Source organism: Zonotrichia leucophrys, chromosome 1A (genome assembly GCF_028769735.1).
Source record: "Zonotrichia leucophrys gambelii isolate GWCS_2022_RI chromosome 1A, RI_Zleu_2.0, whole genome shotgun sequence".
Classification (NCBI taxonomy): Eukaryota; Metazoa; Chordata; class Aves; order Passeriformes; family Passerellidae; genus Zonotrichia; species Zonotrichia leucophrys.
The window spans coordinates 15,909,916-15,930,005 of NC_088170.1; the positions used below are offsets into that span (position 1 = coordinate 15,909,916).

General features: G+C 44.6%; 1 protein-coding gene across 2 annotated transcripts; it reads right to left on the reverse strand.

Annotated features, from left to right (window-relative positions):
• Window positions 1-1,668: 1,668 nt before the first annotated feature.
• On the reverse strand, window positions 1,669-19,322 carry YBX3 (Y-box binding protein 3). Of its 2 annotated transcripts, none has more exons than XM_064701667.1 (9): window positions 19,082-19,322; window positions 14,961-15,024; window positions 13,201-13,234; window positions 8,393-8,482; window positions 7,637-7,759; window positions 6,350-6,441; window positions 4,126-4,297; window positions 2,609-2,709; window positions 1,669-2,200 (listed from the first exon to the last, which is right to left on the reverse strand). In XM_064701667.1, the coding sequence occupies exons 1-8, from the start codon at window positions 19,296-19,298 to the stop codon at window positions 2,644-2,646; spliced, it is 858 nt and encodes a 285-aa protein (XP_064557737.1). In that variant the 5' UTR covers window positions 19,299-19,322; the 3' UTR covers window positions 1,669-2,200; window positions 2,609-2,643. The 2 variants fall into 2 exon arrangements, with proteins under 2 accessions (XP_064557737.1, XP_064557731.1); XM_064701661.1 differs by having other exon boundaries at window positions 6,350-6,444.
• Between the last annotated feature and the right edge of the window lie 768 nt (window positions 19,323-20,090).

A 20,090-nucleotide genomic window follows, 5' to 3' on the forward strand; every position in this document is an offset into this window, starting at 1 on the left:
CATAGCCTTATTTACAACACAAGCACCAGCTGCCAAGAGATATGACCTTTATTATTGAGCACCAGGTTTATATTTTTTTTCTCGCAAATTCAGCTAACAAGTGCATAAGAGGCCTAATAAAGGAACAACTTATGTACAGCCCAAGACATCTAAGATGTAATTTCAGTGAGTGCTTTAAACTTTGCTAGAGTTAAGCTTACATTTTCATAACCAGGGAACTGAGAGGGATGAAGGAGGTTATGTCAGTGACTGGCATCTGTTTTATGCAAACATTCTTACTAAAGGCAGGACAGAAATAACAAATAGAACTCAATGCTAGGACATTACTTGCATCTCTCCCTCACTTTCTCCATTCACTAAAAAAAGAAAAAAGCCAGTTAGGTACTTTTGTTAACCTGATTCAATCTGACCTACATTTTTGCAGAGATTAAGAAAATTCTCTTTAGCCTGTCAAATCTCTCAATGAAAAAAAACACCTATTGAAGGCAGTTAAAGTAGTTTTTATGACAAGTTCTGCATTAATATTTCAGTATTTATGAATATCTTGCATCTCCTTATTATGGTGAAATTATCAACCTCTCCCCAGTATGTCTGCACATTTAGTTTGGAGCAAAACTTAAGCCTAAAAAAATTTATCCTGCTTAAGAATTTTTTTAAGGCACCATTACTTATATTTTCCTCACCTTATTGCATTTTTTGTCGAAACAGACATATTTCTTCATCTTCCAAGTGAAGATTTCTTCCTCAACCAAGCCTATGGCTTTCACTTCACAACCATGAAAAGGTTCCTAATCCCTTGCCATTCAGGCAGGTGTAAGCTTTGTAGCTCAGGCACCACTCAGCCTCTTCCACCCTCCTTGTCCCCAAGGCAAAGGCAATAGGGTGCAAGGGTCCTCGCTCACCTTCCCAGAAGCTGGAGGGAAAGAGCTTTTGAGTGCAATTTTTTATGCCCTGCACTCTCTGCTCAATTCCTGAATAAAAACAGGATTATTTGTTTGAGAAATAAATATGCTTATCTAGGATTTGGGTAACAGCAACTGCAAGACAGTGAGAAATGCTGGACTAGACAATGAAGGACACAAGATATGCACCCACATTCAACACCTGGAAGGCAGCCAAATTTTAGGGAGGAACATTAAAACACCCCTGATATTATAAGATAGCTGAGTACTTTGCCCATTAACATAAGATGGTACAGGTACAGAGATTTCACTGGTTTGAAATAGAGTGGAGAAGCCAGTCAAACATTATTCAAAACAGAAGCTTAGATGAAGTGGTAGTTACTACACAAGTGTCCTTGAGCAGAGTCTCAAAACTTGGATTCTACTGTTTACACAACACAAAAGCCTAGCAAACAGATGAGAAAAAAAACCATTCCAGGAACTCACTCCACATCCCCTAAACTCCTGCCACAAGACAGTAACAGGAAAACCCAACTATTAAACCATTAGAGTGAAAGGAACAGAGGGAACACTGTAAGTTATAGCTGTTTAGTCCAAAACTTCTGCAAAGAAATCACAAAAGTATATACCCACATAACCATGCTCAGGTATCATCCAGCAAGACATACCAAAGAGGCAGCTCTCTTTCACATATAAGCACTGAAGGAACAAGATTAAAATAATGAATTATTTTAAAAGCAAACATAAAAAAATACTCTAAACCAGATTTTTTTTGGTAGTTGAAATCACTTTTATTTGTGAGGAACGTCACCCATGCTGCACAGTTTCAAATAGATCTTAACAAGGAAAGCGGAAGTTTGTCCTCCCCATGTCCTGCAGTGAACAGGACTGGCACAGAAAAAAAACTCACACTTGGGAGGTTTAGCACCAGCATCCAATACAAAAAGCATTTTATTTAAATTTTAGTTCTTTGGTTGTTTTTTTTTTCCCTTTTCAGTTTGATACCAAAAGAAAAATTGAAAAAAATCAATACTAGCAAAACAGTGAAATTCTAGGGAAAAAAACCCCAAAATCAAATAGCTCAACAGTTGCTGTTAAAACTAGGGAGGTGGTTCTTTCTGAATCGCGCTCTCTTTCTCTCTTCATGCATCTATCTTGTAGGCGTTCCCTGGATCTCAGCTGCTGGTAAATTTTCTTTTACATTTTGGTATTTCAAATCTTTGCTTTCGTCATCACTGTTGACAATTTATTGCTTGTTTGTTTCTTTGGTGTTACTTTTGAGTGATACTTTAGGACACCTGTTGAAGAGCCACATGTTAAAAAAATGCAGTTTAAGTTTCGCTGTCTCAATAAATAGACAAGATGTCAAATGAAAAGAATTATAACAGGCAGAATAAGCACAACTGGCTTATCCTGTCCACAATCAAGATCTTCCTAAAATAAAATAACTTATCAGCAGATATTGTTACTATACAGACCAGAGAGCTTCCTGGAAAAAAAGAAATCAATTATAAAGTAAAACTTACTTTGTGACAAATCCAGAGGCAGAGGGAAGAAAGAAGAGAAAAGCAGTATCTTGGTTTGCCTCTACAGCGCTCTCAGAACTTATCACAAATATCAAGCCCTACACAAGGGGATGTGGCCAGAATCCTAGAAGCATACACACTCTGCTTTCACTGGGAAACAGAACTGCCCATATTCCTTACCTGAGCGATGGTAAAGGTGCCTGGGCAGCCGGACATTACTCAGCACCACTCTGCTCTGTCACTGGAGCAGGATTTTCAGCAGGTGTTTCAGTTGTCTTTGCCTGAGACACAACAAACTCATATTATAGGCAAAGGCTGACCTCCACACCCTTCCTCTCTTCAGCAGTACAGCCAGCATAATGCAGGTTTTAAAACAATCAAGAAAAATGCATCCCCAGAAAATATTTAATTTTAATGTATTTTTTGTAATTGAGTATTACACAGCAGATTCTGTCAAGGGAACACCTGAAGTAGACACTGAATGAGAAAAATCTTTCCTCATTAAAGTATAATCTGTGTTTGCAAACAGTTTCCTGAAATTATCTGGTTCAAACAGTTCAGGAAATGGATCTAGAGCTTTCAAATCCACCTCTCATGCTACACACAGAGTTAAGGTTTATGGAAGCAGGAAAACACAACTGTTTGCCCTTCAAAAATAATTGTTACAGTCTGACCCCAATTAAGAATTATCCAGAAGCACTCCCTATCCTACTGCCTTTTAAGTTCATTTTAAGATCAGGTGCTTATTCTCAAAGAGCGTCAGAATCAGGAGGCAAGGAAATCAGCATGTCAGATTTGGTCATCAGACTTATCCAGCACATGAATACATTTATTAAAAATTCACACAGGGCAGAAGGTCTTGGGCATCCATCCCATTAAAACCTCTGCTACATACAATCATTATTAACTCGTTTGGGTTGGAAGGGGACCCTGAAGATCACCTCATTCCAACCCTCTGCCATGGACAGGGATGTGACGGTGGTCACAAGGGTTTGGAGGGTGAGAGAGACGAGAATGTTGATTCCATGTTCAGAAGGCTTGATTTATTTTTTTATGAATATATAGACTACATTATACTAAAAAGAATAGAAGGAAAAGTTCTCAGAAGGCTAGCTAAGCTAAGAATAGAAAAGAATGAATAACAAAGATCTGTGTCCCAGCAGAGAGCAAGACCCAGCTCTGCCATGAGTGGTCAGTAAATCCAAACATCCACAGGAGACCAATCACGGATCCACCTGTTGCATTCCACAGCAGCAGATAGCCATTGTTTACACTTTGTTGCTGAAACTTCTCAGCTTCAGCAGGAAAAATCCCAACGAAAGGATTTTAATGAAAAGATGTCTGTGACACAGGGACACCTTCCACTATCCCAGGCTGCTCAGAGTTCCATCCAACCTGGCCTTGAACTCTTCCAGGGATTGGGCAGCCACAGCTTACCTGGGCAACCTGTGTCAGTGCCTCACCATCCTCATAAGGGAAATTTTTTTCCCTCATATCCAATCTAGACCTACTCCCTTTCCGTTTTAATTCATTCCCCCTTGTCCTGTCACTCCAGGCCCTTGCAACTGTCTTGCCTCATCTTTCCCTTCAGGCCCCGCAAGGCCACAATGAGGTCCCCCAAAGGCTGAGGCAGCCCAACTCCCCCAGGGCTCCCTGGCAGGGCGGTGCTCGTGCCCTGAGCAGCTGCCTGTCCGTACCTCCTTGCCCTCCTGTGGCGGGGCGCTGGCTGGGCGCGGCCGGCGCCGGTAGTTGTAGGGGCGCCGGTAGCCGCGGCGCAGCGGCTGCTGGCTCATGGCACTGGCCTCGTGATGGTTCTCCTTGTTTTCAGCCTCTCCAGTCGCCGGGGCAGGGCGTGGGCGAGGGGGCCCTCTGAGAGGGGCAGAATAAGAACAAAATCAAGAAAGGTTCAACTACAGTAATTTTAGCCCAGCAAAACCTCCCAAAACCAAGTATCATCCTCAACGGTTTTGAGTTCTAGCAAACCATCCCTTCAGGGTTTGGCTGATATATGGTTGGAAAGGAAAGAGGAAAGACAAGGAAAGTGGGTGTCTCTTCACTGCTGAAGCTACATCACCATATTCTGCTGTCTAGCCTGCAAGGAAGATGCAGCTAGCTAACTTTGAATTGCTAGCTAGCAGGAGAAACAAGCCAGTAGTGGCCACACAGGCTGATTGCGCTGAGTTAGCTTTGGCATGGCTAAATACCAGCCTAGTCCTATTCTTAATTAATGGTGGAGTCCTTGCAATCCTCCTCACTTCTACCTGAAAACCATTCCTGGATCTTGGCTCTTTGCCTCATGTTGCCCCTCTTAACCAATTGGGAAAAGCACCTATCACAAGTGAGCTGCACCTGATTAGCACTAAGCTATCAAGTCCATGTTCTTGATGTATACAAGAGCATTTCACCTGATTTCTAGTGTAAACAGTGTTTATAAACTGTCAAAACACAGCCAAAATCCAGTTCCCATTAGCTAATCCACAGCCACCTAGCCCCAAAAGCCAATTTAACTTTTCCAAAGGAACATAACAAAAGTGCCAGTGTCACTGGATTGAGTGCCTGTAAACAAAAGCAATATCTGTGAACTCAAACAGAAGCATTGTGCACTGATAGGCTGTACCATTCCCCTCATAGGAAAATTGCATCAGAAAATAACAAGTTTCCATTAGTCATGGACAAGTTACTCAGCCTGTGATTCAACCCCATGACGTGCAAAAGCCTCACTGGACTTGCTATGGCACTATCTCTGACTACCCAAAACTAATGAAGACTTGCAGGAATTATATTTATTCAGCTTGGATGCCAACAAGCAGCAAGCATCAGTAGTATCCCATTTCCCACAGTCCTAGATAAAAGAGCCAAATTGAACATGAATATGCATCAACAGAAAAGCCCAAACTAGAGGTGGAAGGCTTGTGGCTTTAGACCCAGATTCCAAAAGGATGAATCCATTGTGCATTGAACAGGCAAGTCATTACAATTAAGAACAGTCTTGTTATCCCTATCAAATTCAGCTTGTTGCTGCTCTTGCACTGTTATTCACCTCCTACTTTTTGTTTTTGAACAAACATGCACATGAAAAAATGGGGATTACATCATTTTTACAGTTCATCTCTAAATTCTGTACTGGAATTTGACTTCATAACCTACTTGATAAACAAGGACAATATGATGAGGGGCAACTGAGTGAATGGCAGACAAACCAGCCCCTTGAGGACCTTTAAAGGCAATTTGTCCAAACCCCTTCAACTAGATCAGGTGGCTCAGAGCACTCTCCAACCTGACCTTGTAAGGGGCTTCTACCACCTCTCTGGGCAACATTTTCAGTAGAGCACTATTTCAGTGTTCTACCACACTCATAGTAAAAAAGTCTTCCTTCCATTTATACTAAATCTCTTAATTTAAAACCATTACCCTTCATGCTAACAAACACAACCGGCCTTCTTAAGAAGTTAATCTCCATCTTTCTTAAAAGCCCCATTCAAGTACTGGGCAGTCAGCTCCCTCAGCCTGCTGGCCATGCTGCTCCTGCTGCACCCCAGGATATGGGTGGCTTTCTGGGCTGCAACTCCACATTTCCCAGCTTACACACACAAGTTTTCACCCACCAGCATCCCCAGCAGGGTCCCAGATAAAGTATAAGTTATTACTTATCCAGAAAAGTATGAGTGTTCATCTGGGAGGACATGGACACTGCAGCTGACTTCAATATGCTGCTCAGCTGTGAGAAGTAATGGGATGCTAAGAATTCTTTGCCCTTTCTAGGCCATTATGATTCTGAACATACAAGCACATGAAACAAATTTCTCCAGGTAATTAAAATGCTTCTCACTGTGCCTACCATTTGCATAAGTGCTCCCCCACTTGGAAGCCTGTACAGAGCACAAAAGCACAGAAGTGACTGAGCAGAGGAACTGTACACACCTGCGATAGCGGGGACGGTAGGTAGGATTCCTGTGCACTTGCTGAAGTTGTCCTCCTTCTGTGACCCCATCCTTGATTTCTCCCTCAGCACCCTGCTACCCAAAGAAAACAAGTGTTGTATTTGACAGGCAGTATATTAACCATAACACTGAATGCAAGCTCAAAACAAACATATCAGCACAGAAATCTCAGCATATTGGGTAAATAGAAGCAGCAGATTCTCAAAAGGCTTAAATTTGGGCAAACTTAAGATGAGGACAAAACAAGAGCCACCAATACTGCTCCTGTTCCTCAGACTAAGAAGCTGTTCTTAGAAACATTCTTTCTGAGCATATTAACTGCATTTCACTACATGAAATGCACTGTAAGGGGTACATGTTATGGCAAGGCAGCTACTGATCAGGACAATTCTTTATTTGAAAAGCTAACAGACATAACACAGAAATTTGCTACAGACCACTTCACATTCACACAAAGCCCCATTCCACAGGGAACCCCCCACAACAATATCAAGAGGTTTTAAGATAGAGTGTTTGATGTGATGTAATACAGTTTATCTTTCTACACAGTCCTTCCAATCTTTCAGAGATGCAGTGGTTATCTTTCCCCTTTAGTTGTTAATTGATAAAGCTGCACGTTGGTTTGGGTGTTTTTCTGGTTTGATTTTTGTTTGTGATTTGTGTTTTAAATGCCAGCCATCAGTAATGTCTGTTTTAGAAAATGTTACATGAGTTAGAGTTTCTCATGTATTATTCTTTCCCTCAAAAGAAGGAATTTAACAAGATACCTAGAAACAGAAGTGCATCTTCTGCATCTGATCCAGCAGGAAGCAAGAGCTGTGGCGTCTTAACAGCCCTTAGTAATCTACCTTAAGTTTGACAGGTATCCTTCCCATTTTGCACAGCCATTTTGCACAACCACCATGACCATACACAATTAAAAACTCTGCAATCATCTGTGATGTTCTCTCATGTATAAAAATGATCAGGATAACTAAATATCCAAAGGAACTAGGATAGATAGTAGGAACAGTTAGTATCTGACAGCAGTTGAGGTAGAATTGAGAGACTCAATTCAAAAAAATAACACTTCTCAGTTTACAACAGCTTTGTACTGCCTGTCCACTTTGCAATACCAAACTGTTCTGGTTTTGTCGAGATGCCTTGTGCACCATAACTTGAAAGTTTATTAGACCTATGTTGCATGATCAGAAGTGCCTCAGACAGGTGAGAAACAGCCCTGCCAGTAGCGTGTGTGGCAGCAGCAATGCAGGGAAATGGGACTCACACTCCGAGGTGGGCCCCGGCGCCGGCCAAAGTAGCCCCGTCGGTAGCGGCGCCGGTCTGCAGCGTAGCGGCTGCCTTCCACAGGGACTCCATCTGGACCAGTGACATTGGCTGCCTCTGCACCCTGTAAGGGCAAAGGAAAGGTAGCCAGGGTGGTGTGAGAAAAGAACAACCAGCTACAGGGAGAAGATGAAACAGGAAAGAGGCTTATTCGCATAAGGAATGACTGTAACTTGGAACTTTCTCCTGCACAAGGCAAAAGGAGGTTTGTTATTCCCAACTCCTTAAACAAGAGAGTTATCATGAGTTAAGAGACTGAAATCCTATCCAACAGCCTGAGTTCAGAGGAGGAAGCAAGAAGGAACTGACAGTCAAAAATAAGCCTCAAAAATGTTCAGGAAAGTAGAAGCATAAGGAAATTGAAAGTTCTTACAATTATTAAGCTATCAGACTCAAAGACAAATCGTTCAGGGCAATGTAGGCCTCAGTTCATAATTACTGGGCAGGCTGTAGGCTTCCCATGTTCTCTCAAGGAACAACTGCAGATTCCAGAAGCACTAGGATGCAGTTTCCTAGTAGTTTTGATACATATCTAGAAATATGCCTTAATGACACCTTTAAAGAACAGATTTCCCCCAGAAAAGCTATATGAATGCCACCAACCCAGTGGTTAACACATCAGACAGAGACAAAGACACAGCTAAAGTTGTGATTTTATCTCTATTGGACCATACCCTGCGGCTCCATGATCTCTCACCTTCTCTCCCTCAACCACATCAAATTCTACAGTCTCTCCATCACCAACGCTGCGCAGGTACTTCCGAGGATTGTTTTTCTTTATCGCCGTCTTGAAAGGAAAATGCATAAAAATAAATTATTTTATGTTACTTATGTACACATTCTTAGCCCCACAGATAAAGGAAGGGGAGCATTTCTCTGCTACAATTCCAACTCTACACACCAGAGCAGTCGCTGCACTAAGGTATTTCAAATAGACTGATGTCTCTTATTTCACAGGCCCACCAACACTCAGTTCAAGGTCTCGTCTCACTGTCTATAAGTTCATAAATCACCTGCTGCTCCAGGATCTGCTCTGTCCAGCACACTGGATATGGAAATTACTGCAAATCATTGCATGAACAGAGTTCATACTCAGTGCCAAGGCAGCACTAGCAGCAAGTGTGATCCCTGCCTTCAGTCATTAGGAGAGCAGTAGACCATCTAAAGAGAACTCAAGACCCAGAGCATTTCTGTAGAAGCATTAACTATATGGTATCATGGTAAGTCATAGCAACTAGAAAAGAATTACTGTAACTCTGGTGCAACAAATTAGCATTTTATCTAAGCACTGTAAATGAGACCACAAATATTAGGTGAGTCTGTAATAACACAGAATAGTACCAGAACAGACAGATGGAATCTTAGCCATCTCTGCAAAGAAACCCCAAAGTAGTACAATAATAGCTATTAATGATAATACTCTTATTGTTACATAAAAATAACAACACGGGTTTGGATCAAAACCAGTTATTCACCACCTCAGACTCACAGGAAACACTCAAAACTCCTGGAGCAATTTTCAGTCTACAAATACCTTGCTTGTACTCTGTGGAGTACTTCTAGGACTCCACAAAAGGCTTTTATCAAGACAAGCCTATGGTCTGTTCATTAGGCAAGGCTTTGCAAACTGGAAGATGCCAGGGAGAAAAGACCAAGACATGCATTGTACAAGCTAATCCAGTCGCTATTTTCTCACTGAAAGATTATTATCTTGCACTAGATTATTAAAGACCAATTCACATTCCTGATGTGGGAACCTTTAGTTAGCATGAAGGAGGGAGGTGCAGAGCCAGCAAAGAGAAACACACATGGAAACACAGGGCATAAACCTGGTTTAAGAAATTGGATGTGGGGCAGAAACAGGAGAGCCAGTTGTCCTGTCTGTCTGCAGAATGACCATCAGTGGAGCTGTTACCTTTGCATAGCAACAATATTTAGTCAACAACAGCCCCAAAATATTTCCAATTGAAAGAAAAATTTATTCAGTTTAAAGCTCATCTTGACTAATCTAGGAAACCTACTTTCCTTGCTGCTCAATAGTCTCCTTTGTGTTTCAGGCCACAGACCAGCATGCCCTTCTAGCCATACCTTTCTCTATATCCTGAAGCATCCCTGAACAGCCTAAGGAAGGATGCAAGAGTGTACATACTATAATTGTCAAAGCAAAAATATTTCAAGAGGTTTAGGGTTTTTTAATAGAGAAACAGAATGACCTGTTCAAGTCAATTCCTTTGGGATTTACTTTAGCAAGCAGAGACTCCACAAGTACCACAAACAACTTTGTTTGCTTTCTGCTGACTCTTTAATATAACTGTCCCACTTCTAAAAATCAGATCAAAGTGTTTGCTTTTCCATAAATTTTATATCCTAGTACTAAAACCCCTAATCTGCAGCGAAGTTATTGATTTAGTACTATTTGTACTGAAACAAGTACTATTTTACTAAAACTTCTAAACTTGTGCTTTGCATGTCACAGAGATGTCAATAAGCTGTATTTCAAACTCTTTCCCCTTCCCTGTAAGCGCAAAAGAAGAAAAGACTAAAAAAATTTCATTTCAGCAGAGGGTATACATAAGATAGATGAAGCTCCTCAAATACCCTTCAAAAAGCATAATGAAAGATAAAAGCAACAGTATTCCACATGTTCTGTTCCCAGCTTTATGGGCAGAAACTTCAAGAATCCAGATCTGCAACTGCCAGCAGAAGGTAGAGGCTGCAGTAGGCTGGAGCTTGTTTTATAAAGGCAATCAGGACAACTTTAAGTAAATCCTAGAAATCCAAGCAGAAACTCTAAAGCTTTACTACTTCAGCTGCAGATAAACATCACTGAAATAAGCCTCTAACAAGCCTAAGCTCTAAGCTTGATGAAAAGACTTTGACTCTGTGTATCCAGAGGGAAGAGAGCACTGTTCTCCCTGTTACTGTTTACCAGCATGCTGCAGGCTCCAGCTTCTCTGATTAAGACGACAGATGTTTCATATTAACAGACAACACTCAACAACAAAGCCTTTCCTTTCCCAGGGGGAACACTGATGAACAGGCAACCAGAAGAGCCTCCAGAGCTAGTTCAGGTTCTTGTTTGAAAGAGTGCTTTCCATATGCTCATACCACCACATCATCAGCACATCCAACCTTGTCCCAGTAACAGCCAAAATTTGTTACACTGATTCCTGGTGCAGGTACTTCAGGCTGTGCATGATCAACATAATCCAGTGCAGTGAAGAGAAAGATTAACTCCTCCTCACAGCTCATTGATTTCAACTCTGCCTAATTAAATGTAACTGTTCTGGCTGCTGACACGCTTCCTGTTGTTAAATTGTGAGACACACTGCAGCCCATGAAGCAGATGGATCCCTTCTGCTCACAGCACCTGTAGCTGACTGACACAGTGCCCTGGGCAGCACCTTGCACCAACCAACCAGACAGGGATGCAAAGCAAACAGCTGTCCTTCCCAAAAACACTGCCTGGGGCCCCTGCAAGACAAAGGGTTAACTCAAAGCAAGCCATGCATGCCCTAAAAAGAAAAGCATTTTAATCTGTACTAGTTATAAATAGCATCCAATAGCCAGACACCGAGCACTAACCCCCATTCCAATCATGAGGTCGGCCGTTCCATGCAGGGGAGGCAGGGAGAAGCTGTATCTATTCAACTAGGTCAGCCTTATTCTGAAGGGATTAGGAGTGTAATCCAGCCCCTCCCAGGCACGAGGGCACTATCAGCACAGAGGGAGCTTGAAGCAGGATGTTTGCTCACACATGGATTGGCCTCCCTCCTCAGCCAGCCTCACCAGGAGCTCTGGCTGTCCCAGGCTCTGGGAGCGAGCACATCCATGCACAGGATGAGGAACATCTGACTGCTGCCAAACCAGAGCAGCACTAGAACCCTCTACTCTGCCATGCACAGGTTGCCAAGAGGGTTAATCTGATGCAGGCCTGCACATGATGTGGTATTTCTGAAACAAAGCCAGTTTTGCTCACACCAAAAGGACTTCAGCCACAGGAGATGGGAAGTGCCCACCCCTCTCCACACACACTCACCAGCTTACATTTAGGGGAACAATCTCCTCTACAGGTAAAGGAGACAAAACAGCACAGATAACACTACCTTTCTGTTTGGGTCTCAGCTGGCAGCCCTCCCAAGCAGAATAACACTGATACACGCTATCTGTCATCAGCACAACTGCCATTTTCCAGGAAATTGTCTCACAAGTATCAAGGAAACCTCATTTGTCTTTAAGGCAGTGCTGCCCATCCAGAACACGTTTCTCTTCCAGAACTGTTCCCGCCCTCCTCTGGACACAATCCCACCAGACCACAGATGTGTCAGCATGCCCACAGCACAGGCTGCTAAGGAAGGAAAATGACCATCAAAAATCCGTATGTGCACTGACATCTCTTGCTCTCAAGCCCACCAGCCAAACCTGGAACATGTACTGTGGACACTTCCCAACATCATTTTCTCTCATAACAGGCACTAGATTTATCCCCTTCCAGCTCCAGCCAGGTTCAGATCATGGGTGTACACCCTATGACCCAGAGAAACAGTTACCACTGTTACCACAGTTACCACTATTTAGTCATAGGACACAAGAACTAAACTAACTCTCAGTGTTGACTCACCAGCTAAGGATATATGCACATATCCTCATTCTCAGTAGCCAGCTCTGGGAACAAACTTCCTGGTTACATTTGATAGAAATGCTGTCACACCACAGAGAAAGCTCATGCTCTCAAAGATCACATGAGCCTGCAGACATTTTATATGGGCCAAACTCTAGGGGCAAGACTGCACTTTCTGGTGAATGATGCAAAACCAGATCTAAACCAACTAATCATTTGACATCAGCATGGAGACAGCATCTTCTGTCTTGCCATTATGTGCCTGCAACCTGAGAGTCACAGTATAAACTTAGAACAGCCTCCTGACAGCTCAAGGAACGTTAACCAATAACGAGCCGCTGGGCAAGCTCTCTCTGCTTGGGCATACTTGGCACACAGCCTTCCTCCTCCTCTGCCTAAGAGCAGCTGCCTTGTGCAGAAACAGCTGATGGCAACCCAGGCTGGTCAAGAGCCAGACTAGATCACTTTCTCTCCAATACCAGGGAGGGCAGACAGAACAGACCTGCAAGCAAAGAGAGCAGGAAGAAACAAAAGGCACAAGAGCATGAGGAAACAGGGGAAGGACAGACAACAGCAGCAAGGTATTCACAGAGGAATCATCTCACCAAGGAGACAACCAAACAAAAACCACACCAAAAAACATCTTTAGTGTTCAAATTAGAGCAGACAAAAAGGGTTAAGAAGGGTTAAAATACCTAGCCTTTCACAGAGAAGGAAAACAACCCAACATTTCTCCCTGAAAATTTCAACATACACATCCACTCAAGTTATTTGCAGAAAATATTCTAAGGAGAAGCCAGGACAAGGTTGTGGAGCTGCTGCAGGAAGCTGCATTAGAAAGCTACCATAGCACACATGTCTAAGCACAACTCCTGCTGTCTTACCTGATGAACAAACACATCTTCTTTGGTATCGTTTCTGTGAAAAGAAAGTGAGAAGTCGTAAGAGTTTAGACTTAAGAGACTTTAATAGAAATTCCTGGCTTTTCAAGTGAAACCCTCCTTCTCCTAGCCTGTAGCACATGCCCTGAATTCCATACATTCTGTCTAAGCCTATGCTACAAAACCCTGCTCTGAACTTCTATGGTCATTTGCTTGAGAACAGAAAGGATTCCCAGGCCTTCAAAAGGGTGAGAAGATGGGGGAGGTTCTCTGTAATCTTCTGGTAAATATTCAGTGTTTTCTTTTATGCAGGGCAGAGCTGATGACTGGACTGCTTGTTTTTCACTACTCTAACTCCCCAAAAACACTTTCAGAGGGACTGCAACCTGAGCTGTTACCCCAGAGGTCAAACAAGACTATCAACAGGACTGGCCACAGCTGTTAACAGAGATCTCCTTTCAGTGAAATTCAAAGCAAAGAGGCACAAGAGGTGTCAGGAGAGTCCACAGGAGGAGGGCCCAGATATGAACGTGAGGTTTTCTGGATTGGGCCAGACACTTCAGGCTTCCACATACAAAACACAGAGAGATAAGTCTGAGACCTTGAATCTGTGTTCCCATACAACAAAAAAGAGCCTAAGCCCTGCCATCTGTTCACTCAATTCCTTCTCAACAAACACAACAGGTGGGTCAAAGAGTTTGTGAAGATAATGCATAATCCCAAATTTGTTGTCCTGAATTGAAGCAATAGTAGATTTCACATTAGGAAGAAAGCTAACAAGTTATTACACCACAACCAGGTGAAGGCTCTTAGATCAACTGCTATTACAGATTTTAAGAGGACTTCCTAATTAAAACACTTCTTCTAAGCTTATGTAACACTGGATAATAACCTCCAGAGACTGAGATTAATACCACACCACAACTGGCTTCAGATCCACGAACGTGGGGTCTTCTACCCCTTTCTGCACTATCCAACTCACCCAAATCTGCCTGATGTGTAACAACTCCAGTGAAATAACTTGTCAGGTATGTTTTTTGGAAGACAAGTGTTCAGCGTGCAGCAGTTTCATTCCTCAAAAAAGCATACAAAACATTTAAGCCTCTCAACCACAAAGATATTTCAGCCTTAAAAGCCAGTTTCCTCCAGTAAACTGAAAGCATGGGTCCTCTGCACCTAAGGTTACAGATGTCCACCTAGAGATGACCAATCTCATCTACAGCTGTTTGGATTCTCAATGCTATTCAGAGATTTGTTTGTGCCCAGAGAAGAGGGAAAAAAACAAAAGATACAAAGAGAAAATTTCTATGAAACTCAGGCCTGGCATACTTTCAGTGAGATACTATCAGGGAATCTCAATGAGTATCCACTGGAGGTATTCTGACCAAGCAGTTAACACTTCAAGTTTACCCAAAAGTATTTCCCCTCATCCTCCTGCCTTTGTCAGGCCTTTGAAAAAAGTCAGGCAGTCACTAAAGAGTATGTAGCTCATTAAGAGTGTAGCAGAAGTAAACATGAGAAACAGGTAACAGACCAAATTTGTAGAGTTTGACCCTTTCTGTTTTCTCCCCATGCACATAACGTTTTATTGGAGGCTGAGGTGCTTAAGAAAGTTTGCTGAGTGCCTGGCCAAAGCTGACTATCAACTGCATGAGCTTGTAGTCAGGTCCTGAGGTCTCTGTTGCAATCAGTAACACGTGGCCTATCTTGTGTACTACGAGTCTTAGTACAGCATAAATACAACTATCAGAATTTAAACATACCTGTTGATAAAGCCATATCCATTTCTGACATTGAACCACTTGACTGTGCCAAGAACTTTGGTGGCTGGAAAGAAAATTAAAGAAGTTAATCTAAACTATAAGGAAGTAAATAACATTACATAAATACTTTTATAATTGCATATGAAGTTGCAACCACACTTATTCTGTTCCCTTAACACTCAAAGTGTGCCTTCATCTCCCAGTTCAGCTCATTCTAATGCAGTAACAAGACACAGTACTTTAACACACTATTCTTCAGTCAAGGGTTTACCACACACCACAAAACCTAGCCCTATTTTCAGAATAGAGCATCTATCCCTTTTTTAGTCCTCTATCCCAGAAATGGACAGCAAAGCTGAAAATCCCACTGCAGTTCATCAGTTCCCTTCAGGTTAGTAGCTAGACATGAAATACACCTGAAGGAAACTGTCTACAATTCCTCTCTTTTACTTATAGTTACCCTTCTTTCTTCCTTGAAAACCAGAACTGCCCAAAGAAGCAGTATCAAGTACTGTGCAACCCTCTCAAGTGGAAAGGCAGCACATCCTTATTCTGGAAAAGCTCCTTCTTGCATTGTCAGCATCACACTAACCAAGTAAGACCCCACAAGACTTGTTTTTGTTTCTTTTTTTTCTTTTTTTAGTACTCCTACTGCTAAGATGATCTGTGATTGTGATGCCTTAAGTTTTAGCTTTCATATTTTTCAGACTCCGTACTGTCTTAGTAACTCTGAACTTCATATGAAGTGTTAGCAAGATCTCTTCACAGCTGAATTAGACAAAACAATCCTTTTCCAGCCTGAGAACCAAGCTTCAGGCTACAGCTTCAGGCCCAAAAAGTACAAACCACAGCAAATTGATGAGAGCAATGTGAGAGGATGGGACTTCATAACCTGAAGCTGTAACTGGACAATTAATCCCAACATGTAAATAGACCAAAACTTATTAAAGTGTGAAAACTCATGACCGGTCATACATCTTGGGCAGAGCCACAGCAGGGTTCTGTACTGCCCAAGATGCAGCCCTTGAAGGCCTTTTAATAAACACCTGCTTTATTCCTTTAAAACTGTTTAGCCTCTGCTTCAGGTTAGCCTCTCTAGGCATCAACTGTGTAGTTACAAAGTGACCAACTTCATGTTCCGTGACTTTCAGTATCAGGGCAAGCTCCTGTCTCTGCAGTAAAACAGCATTTACTTAGAAGCCACACTACAGTGTCTTACAGGACCTGGCAAAACCTGTTTCTCCAACTTGTAGGAATGTGTAGGAGGAACTCGACAGTGATGGAGGCAGCTCAACCTCTCCTTACCTCACAGCAAATGGATGGACACCACCAACTTGTACTTTTCAAACCCCTAGTTAAAGGACAGTTCCAGCCTCTGTAATTGAAGAGCTATTACTTGTTAACACAGCTCAATTACAGCTACTTAAGCAACCTGTGTACTTACTTGAAAAGGGTCCAGTCACCTACAGACAACTGCTTGCTAAAAACCTCACATACATGTTTTGGGGGTGGCAGGAACTCAAGAGGCAATAAAGGAAAACAGACTAGAGAATCTCCAGTTTAGAAGTTTACACCACTCTGCCAGAGGCAAGAACATACTGTAAATTGTTACCTTCATCTACTCTACACCTGTATTCTTTTTTAAATATTCACAAGGAGATGATGGAGCCAACCAGACCTTTGGGCTCACGGCCCCTCAAGTAAGAGGGTCTGACAACAACAGTGCATTGTAGCACTGCTGCTATTATTACTACCAATAACAGGCCCTTTCCCATTGCCCTTTGAGAAGTGAAGTTTTTGGTCTTCTTTAATATACTTTTTAGTAGAAAATGTTCTTATTCAGAAGCAGTGACGTCTTAACATGACTGAGATACCACCTAGCAAAAAAGAGTCTGCCTGGTGCAACATGCATTCCCAAGAATTCTTGTTTACTGGAACAGAAAAACATTCCTTCAGTGCCAAACTGGCTCAGTAAACAGCGTTCAGCACCAGTATTTATAGCTGTGCTTTTAGGTTTAGTTTCATAGGGACATCACCACATACAGACACCTCCTGCTACCACAATGGCATTGGCTACAAGACCTCCCTGCACTCACACAAATCAACAGGAGGGGCCAGGGGAACACAGAAATAGTGCAAACAGTACCTGCAGGTTTCAGCCTGCTTTGAGAAACAATGCCAGTACCACTGCTTCCCTCAACATCATCCCTTCCCTCCTCTGCAAAACAGCTCTGGAATCTGTCAGCCTACTTGAACCAGATTAGGAAGAAGCCTAGGAAGCATGACAAAAACCCTCAGAGGGGTCAAGAGGCTGGGGAAGGAGAGGCTGTCAAAACTCACTCTGTGGCCAGCTAGCTGCTGCTAAGTAGAGGAGTATGCACACAGTTTAAAAACAACATTGTTCCATGGGAGAGACTCCAATCTATTCCCCCTAGAACAGTGTGCTAGCAAAATTATACATCTACAGTCTCCCCTAAGTATCACTGTGGTTCAAAAAAACTTCAGACAAAAGCATGACACTGAACATCCATGGCACAGTCACTGGTAAGCCTGAGCAGGGAAGTCTGGCAAGGAGGAGGACAAGCCCAGAGGAGAACACAGTAACCAGCTGAACTGATGAGTCACAGAAGGCACTTGGTGTGCTGACGTACATCCCACCAGCAAGTGGAAGCCCACATACTTGTACAAGATGCTGTCCTCTGACACTATCAGAGGAAACAATCACCAGCCACTCCTACCCACGACAAAATAGCCTTTTAACAAGGAGAGCCAGAGCTTCCTGTGACCAGACAAAAAGAGAAAGTTGAGTAACCTTTGCCCATATTCCTAGAAGCCAGACATCTGGATGCCTCAAGCAAGTATAAGATTTTGCTTCTAATGGGAACTTTGTAAAGGAAGGCTTAAGGGAACATAACTACACAGGTGACCATTAACAGGGACACCTGAGGTGGACTTTAATATAAGGCAATTTTCAATTAGCATTTACAGTGATCCTTTTCCTCATCATTCCTAATAAAAAGCTTGCCTAGCAATAAGGTCATTTTCCAAAACCATCACCACGGTGGTTTTCATTTTCCTGCTTGTTCAGGAAAGGTACTTCTACCTTCACTTCCCCCCCACCCCTTCTCTCCAAGCAATAGGAATAGGTGAACAAGGTAAAAGCATTACCAGGAATAAAATAAGCCACATTAAGGCAAGAAGCAGCCAGATATACCAGCAGATATGGATGTGCTGATTCCTGTGTACTAATTACTGACAAATGAGGTAACGGGGGAAAAAAAAATTAATCACACAAGCTGTGCCTTCAAGCTCTGCTTTGCTAGAATTCTAACTCCTCTCCAGAGAAATCCTTTACCTGGATTCTCTTTCTTGCAGCAAGACCTCAGTTCTCCCCTTCAGAAGAGAAGGTCCTGTGTATCCTTAAGGATATCTGGGATCCTACAATGTAAGCTTCAACTTTGCCTTTACCAAACGCTCAGAAGTTACACAGTTACAAACAGTACACCCCTATCGGCAGCAGCCTGCAGATTTGAAGTCCTGTCCTTTTCAACAGGTTGATCCTATTTAATCGCAATGAAAACGAGTCACACTTGCTACGCACTGGGCTTGAGCAGAGAGACGGCAACATGACATTTCGTTTGCCTTCTTACTGATAGTAAAGTAGAAACCAAACCCCGCCCCTCCAAAAAAACCCTCAAAACAAACAAACCCCACTAAACCTGGAGGCATTACTAAAGCAAGATTCTTCATGGATAGAAAAGTAGTTCCAGGACCTAAACGTTAAGGAGAGGCACTCAGGGTTTCGAGCAGCCCTTCCCGAGGGGCCGCCGCCGGCAGGTGCCGGGACGGGCTGAGCGAGAAGGGCTGAGCCGGCCGCGCCGCGCTCGCTGTCCCGCACGCTCCGGGCCGATGAGGCACACCCGGGCTCCCGCCCAGCTCCCGAGCGCGTCACGGCCGGCGCCGCGCGGCTCCCCCGGCCCGCGGGGAGGAGGCGGCCCGGCCTGACTCACGGCGTGGGGCGGGGGGAGCGCGCCCGGCCGGGCTGCGGGCGGCGGCCGCCGGCGGACCCTGCGTCCCGCTGCAGGTGCGCCGCCAAGTTGCGAGCAGGGCCCGGTACTCACCCAGCACTTTCTTCGCCGACGCGGCCGCCGCGGTTGTGGCTGCGGCGGCGGCGCCGGGGGCCGCCTCAGCAACAGCCGCACTCGGCGCGGCGGCGCTGGCGGGGCTCTTGGGAGCGGCGTCCGGGACGGCGGGCGCGGGCGGCGCGGCAGCCGCGGCCGGGACGGGCGGCGCGGCGGGCGCGGGGCTGGTGGCGCTGGTCTCCGGCGCCTCGCTCATGGTGCCGGGCGGAGGTGTTGGGTGCTCGGCCGCGCTCGGTCTTACTGCCCCCAAAATGGCCCCGCCGAAGTTTTAACACAGTCAGCGGGGGCCGGAGCGGCACGCGCGCTGCCTCATTAGCATTTAAAGGGGCCGCGCCGACAGCCAGCGGGCGGCGTCGGGTGTGCGTCCCGTGGCGGCACGGCACGGCACGGCACGGCACGGCACGGCACGGCATGGCACGGCATGGCACGAGGAGAGAATCTACAACTCATCGCGTGCAATCTACAACAACTTCGTAAGGGAAGCGGAGGAGCAGGCTGTGATCTCCGCTCTCTGGTGACCAGGGACAGGACCCAGGAACGGCTGGAGCTGTGTCCGGGCAGGGTCAGGGTGGATATCAGGGCAGGTTCTTCCTCAGAGCGTGCTGGGGCACTGAACAGGCTCCCCAGGGATGGTCACGGCTCCAAGGCTGCCACAGCGCCAGGAGCGTTTGGACAGCGCTCTCAGGGATGCACAGGGTGGGACTTTTGGGAGCGGTCTCGCGCAGAGCCGGGAGCTGGACTCGGTGATCCTTATGGGTCACTTCCAGCGTAGGGCGTATTCCGTGATTCGGGGACATGGCACTGCACGGCGTGGGTGGGCGCTCTCCGGCCGCTTGTCCGTGCCTGTTCGTGGCCACACGCGCACACAGGTGTGTGTGTCCGAGTGTCCGTGTGTCCGTGTGCGCGGTCCCTGAGGCCGCCCCGCTCGGGGCGCTGCGCGGGCGCGGCGCTGGAGGGAGATTGGGCGGGTTTGGGGCTCGGGTGCTCC

What these genes read in the sequence shown, in the direction of transcription:
- YBX3 (XM_064701661.1), bottom strand. Translation starts at nt 19,298, where the DNA reads ATGAGCGAGGCGCCGGAGACCAGCGCCACCAGCCCCGCGCCCGCCGCG. An exon ending in GGATATGGCTTTATCAACAG is followed by an intron (nt 13,235 to 14,960) that starts GTATGTTTAAAT and finishes TTCTTTTCACAG; the next exon opens with AAACGATACCAAAGAAGATG. An exon ending in AAGATGTGTTTGTTCATCAG is followed by an intron (nt 8,483 to 13,200) that starts GTAAGACAGCAG and finishes TTTCCTTTCAAG; the next exon opens with ACGGCGATAAAGAAAAACAA.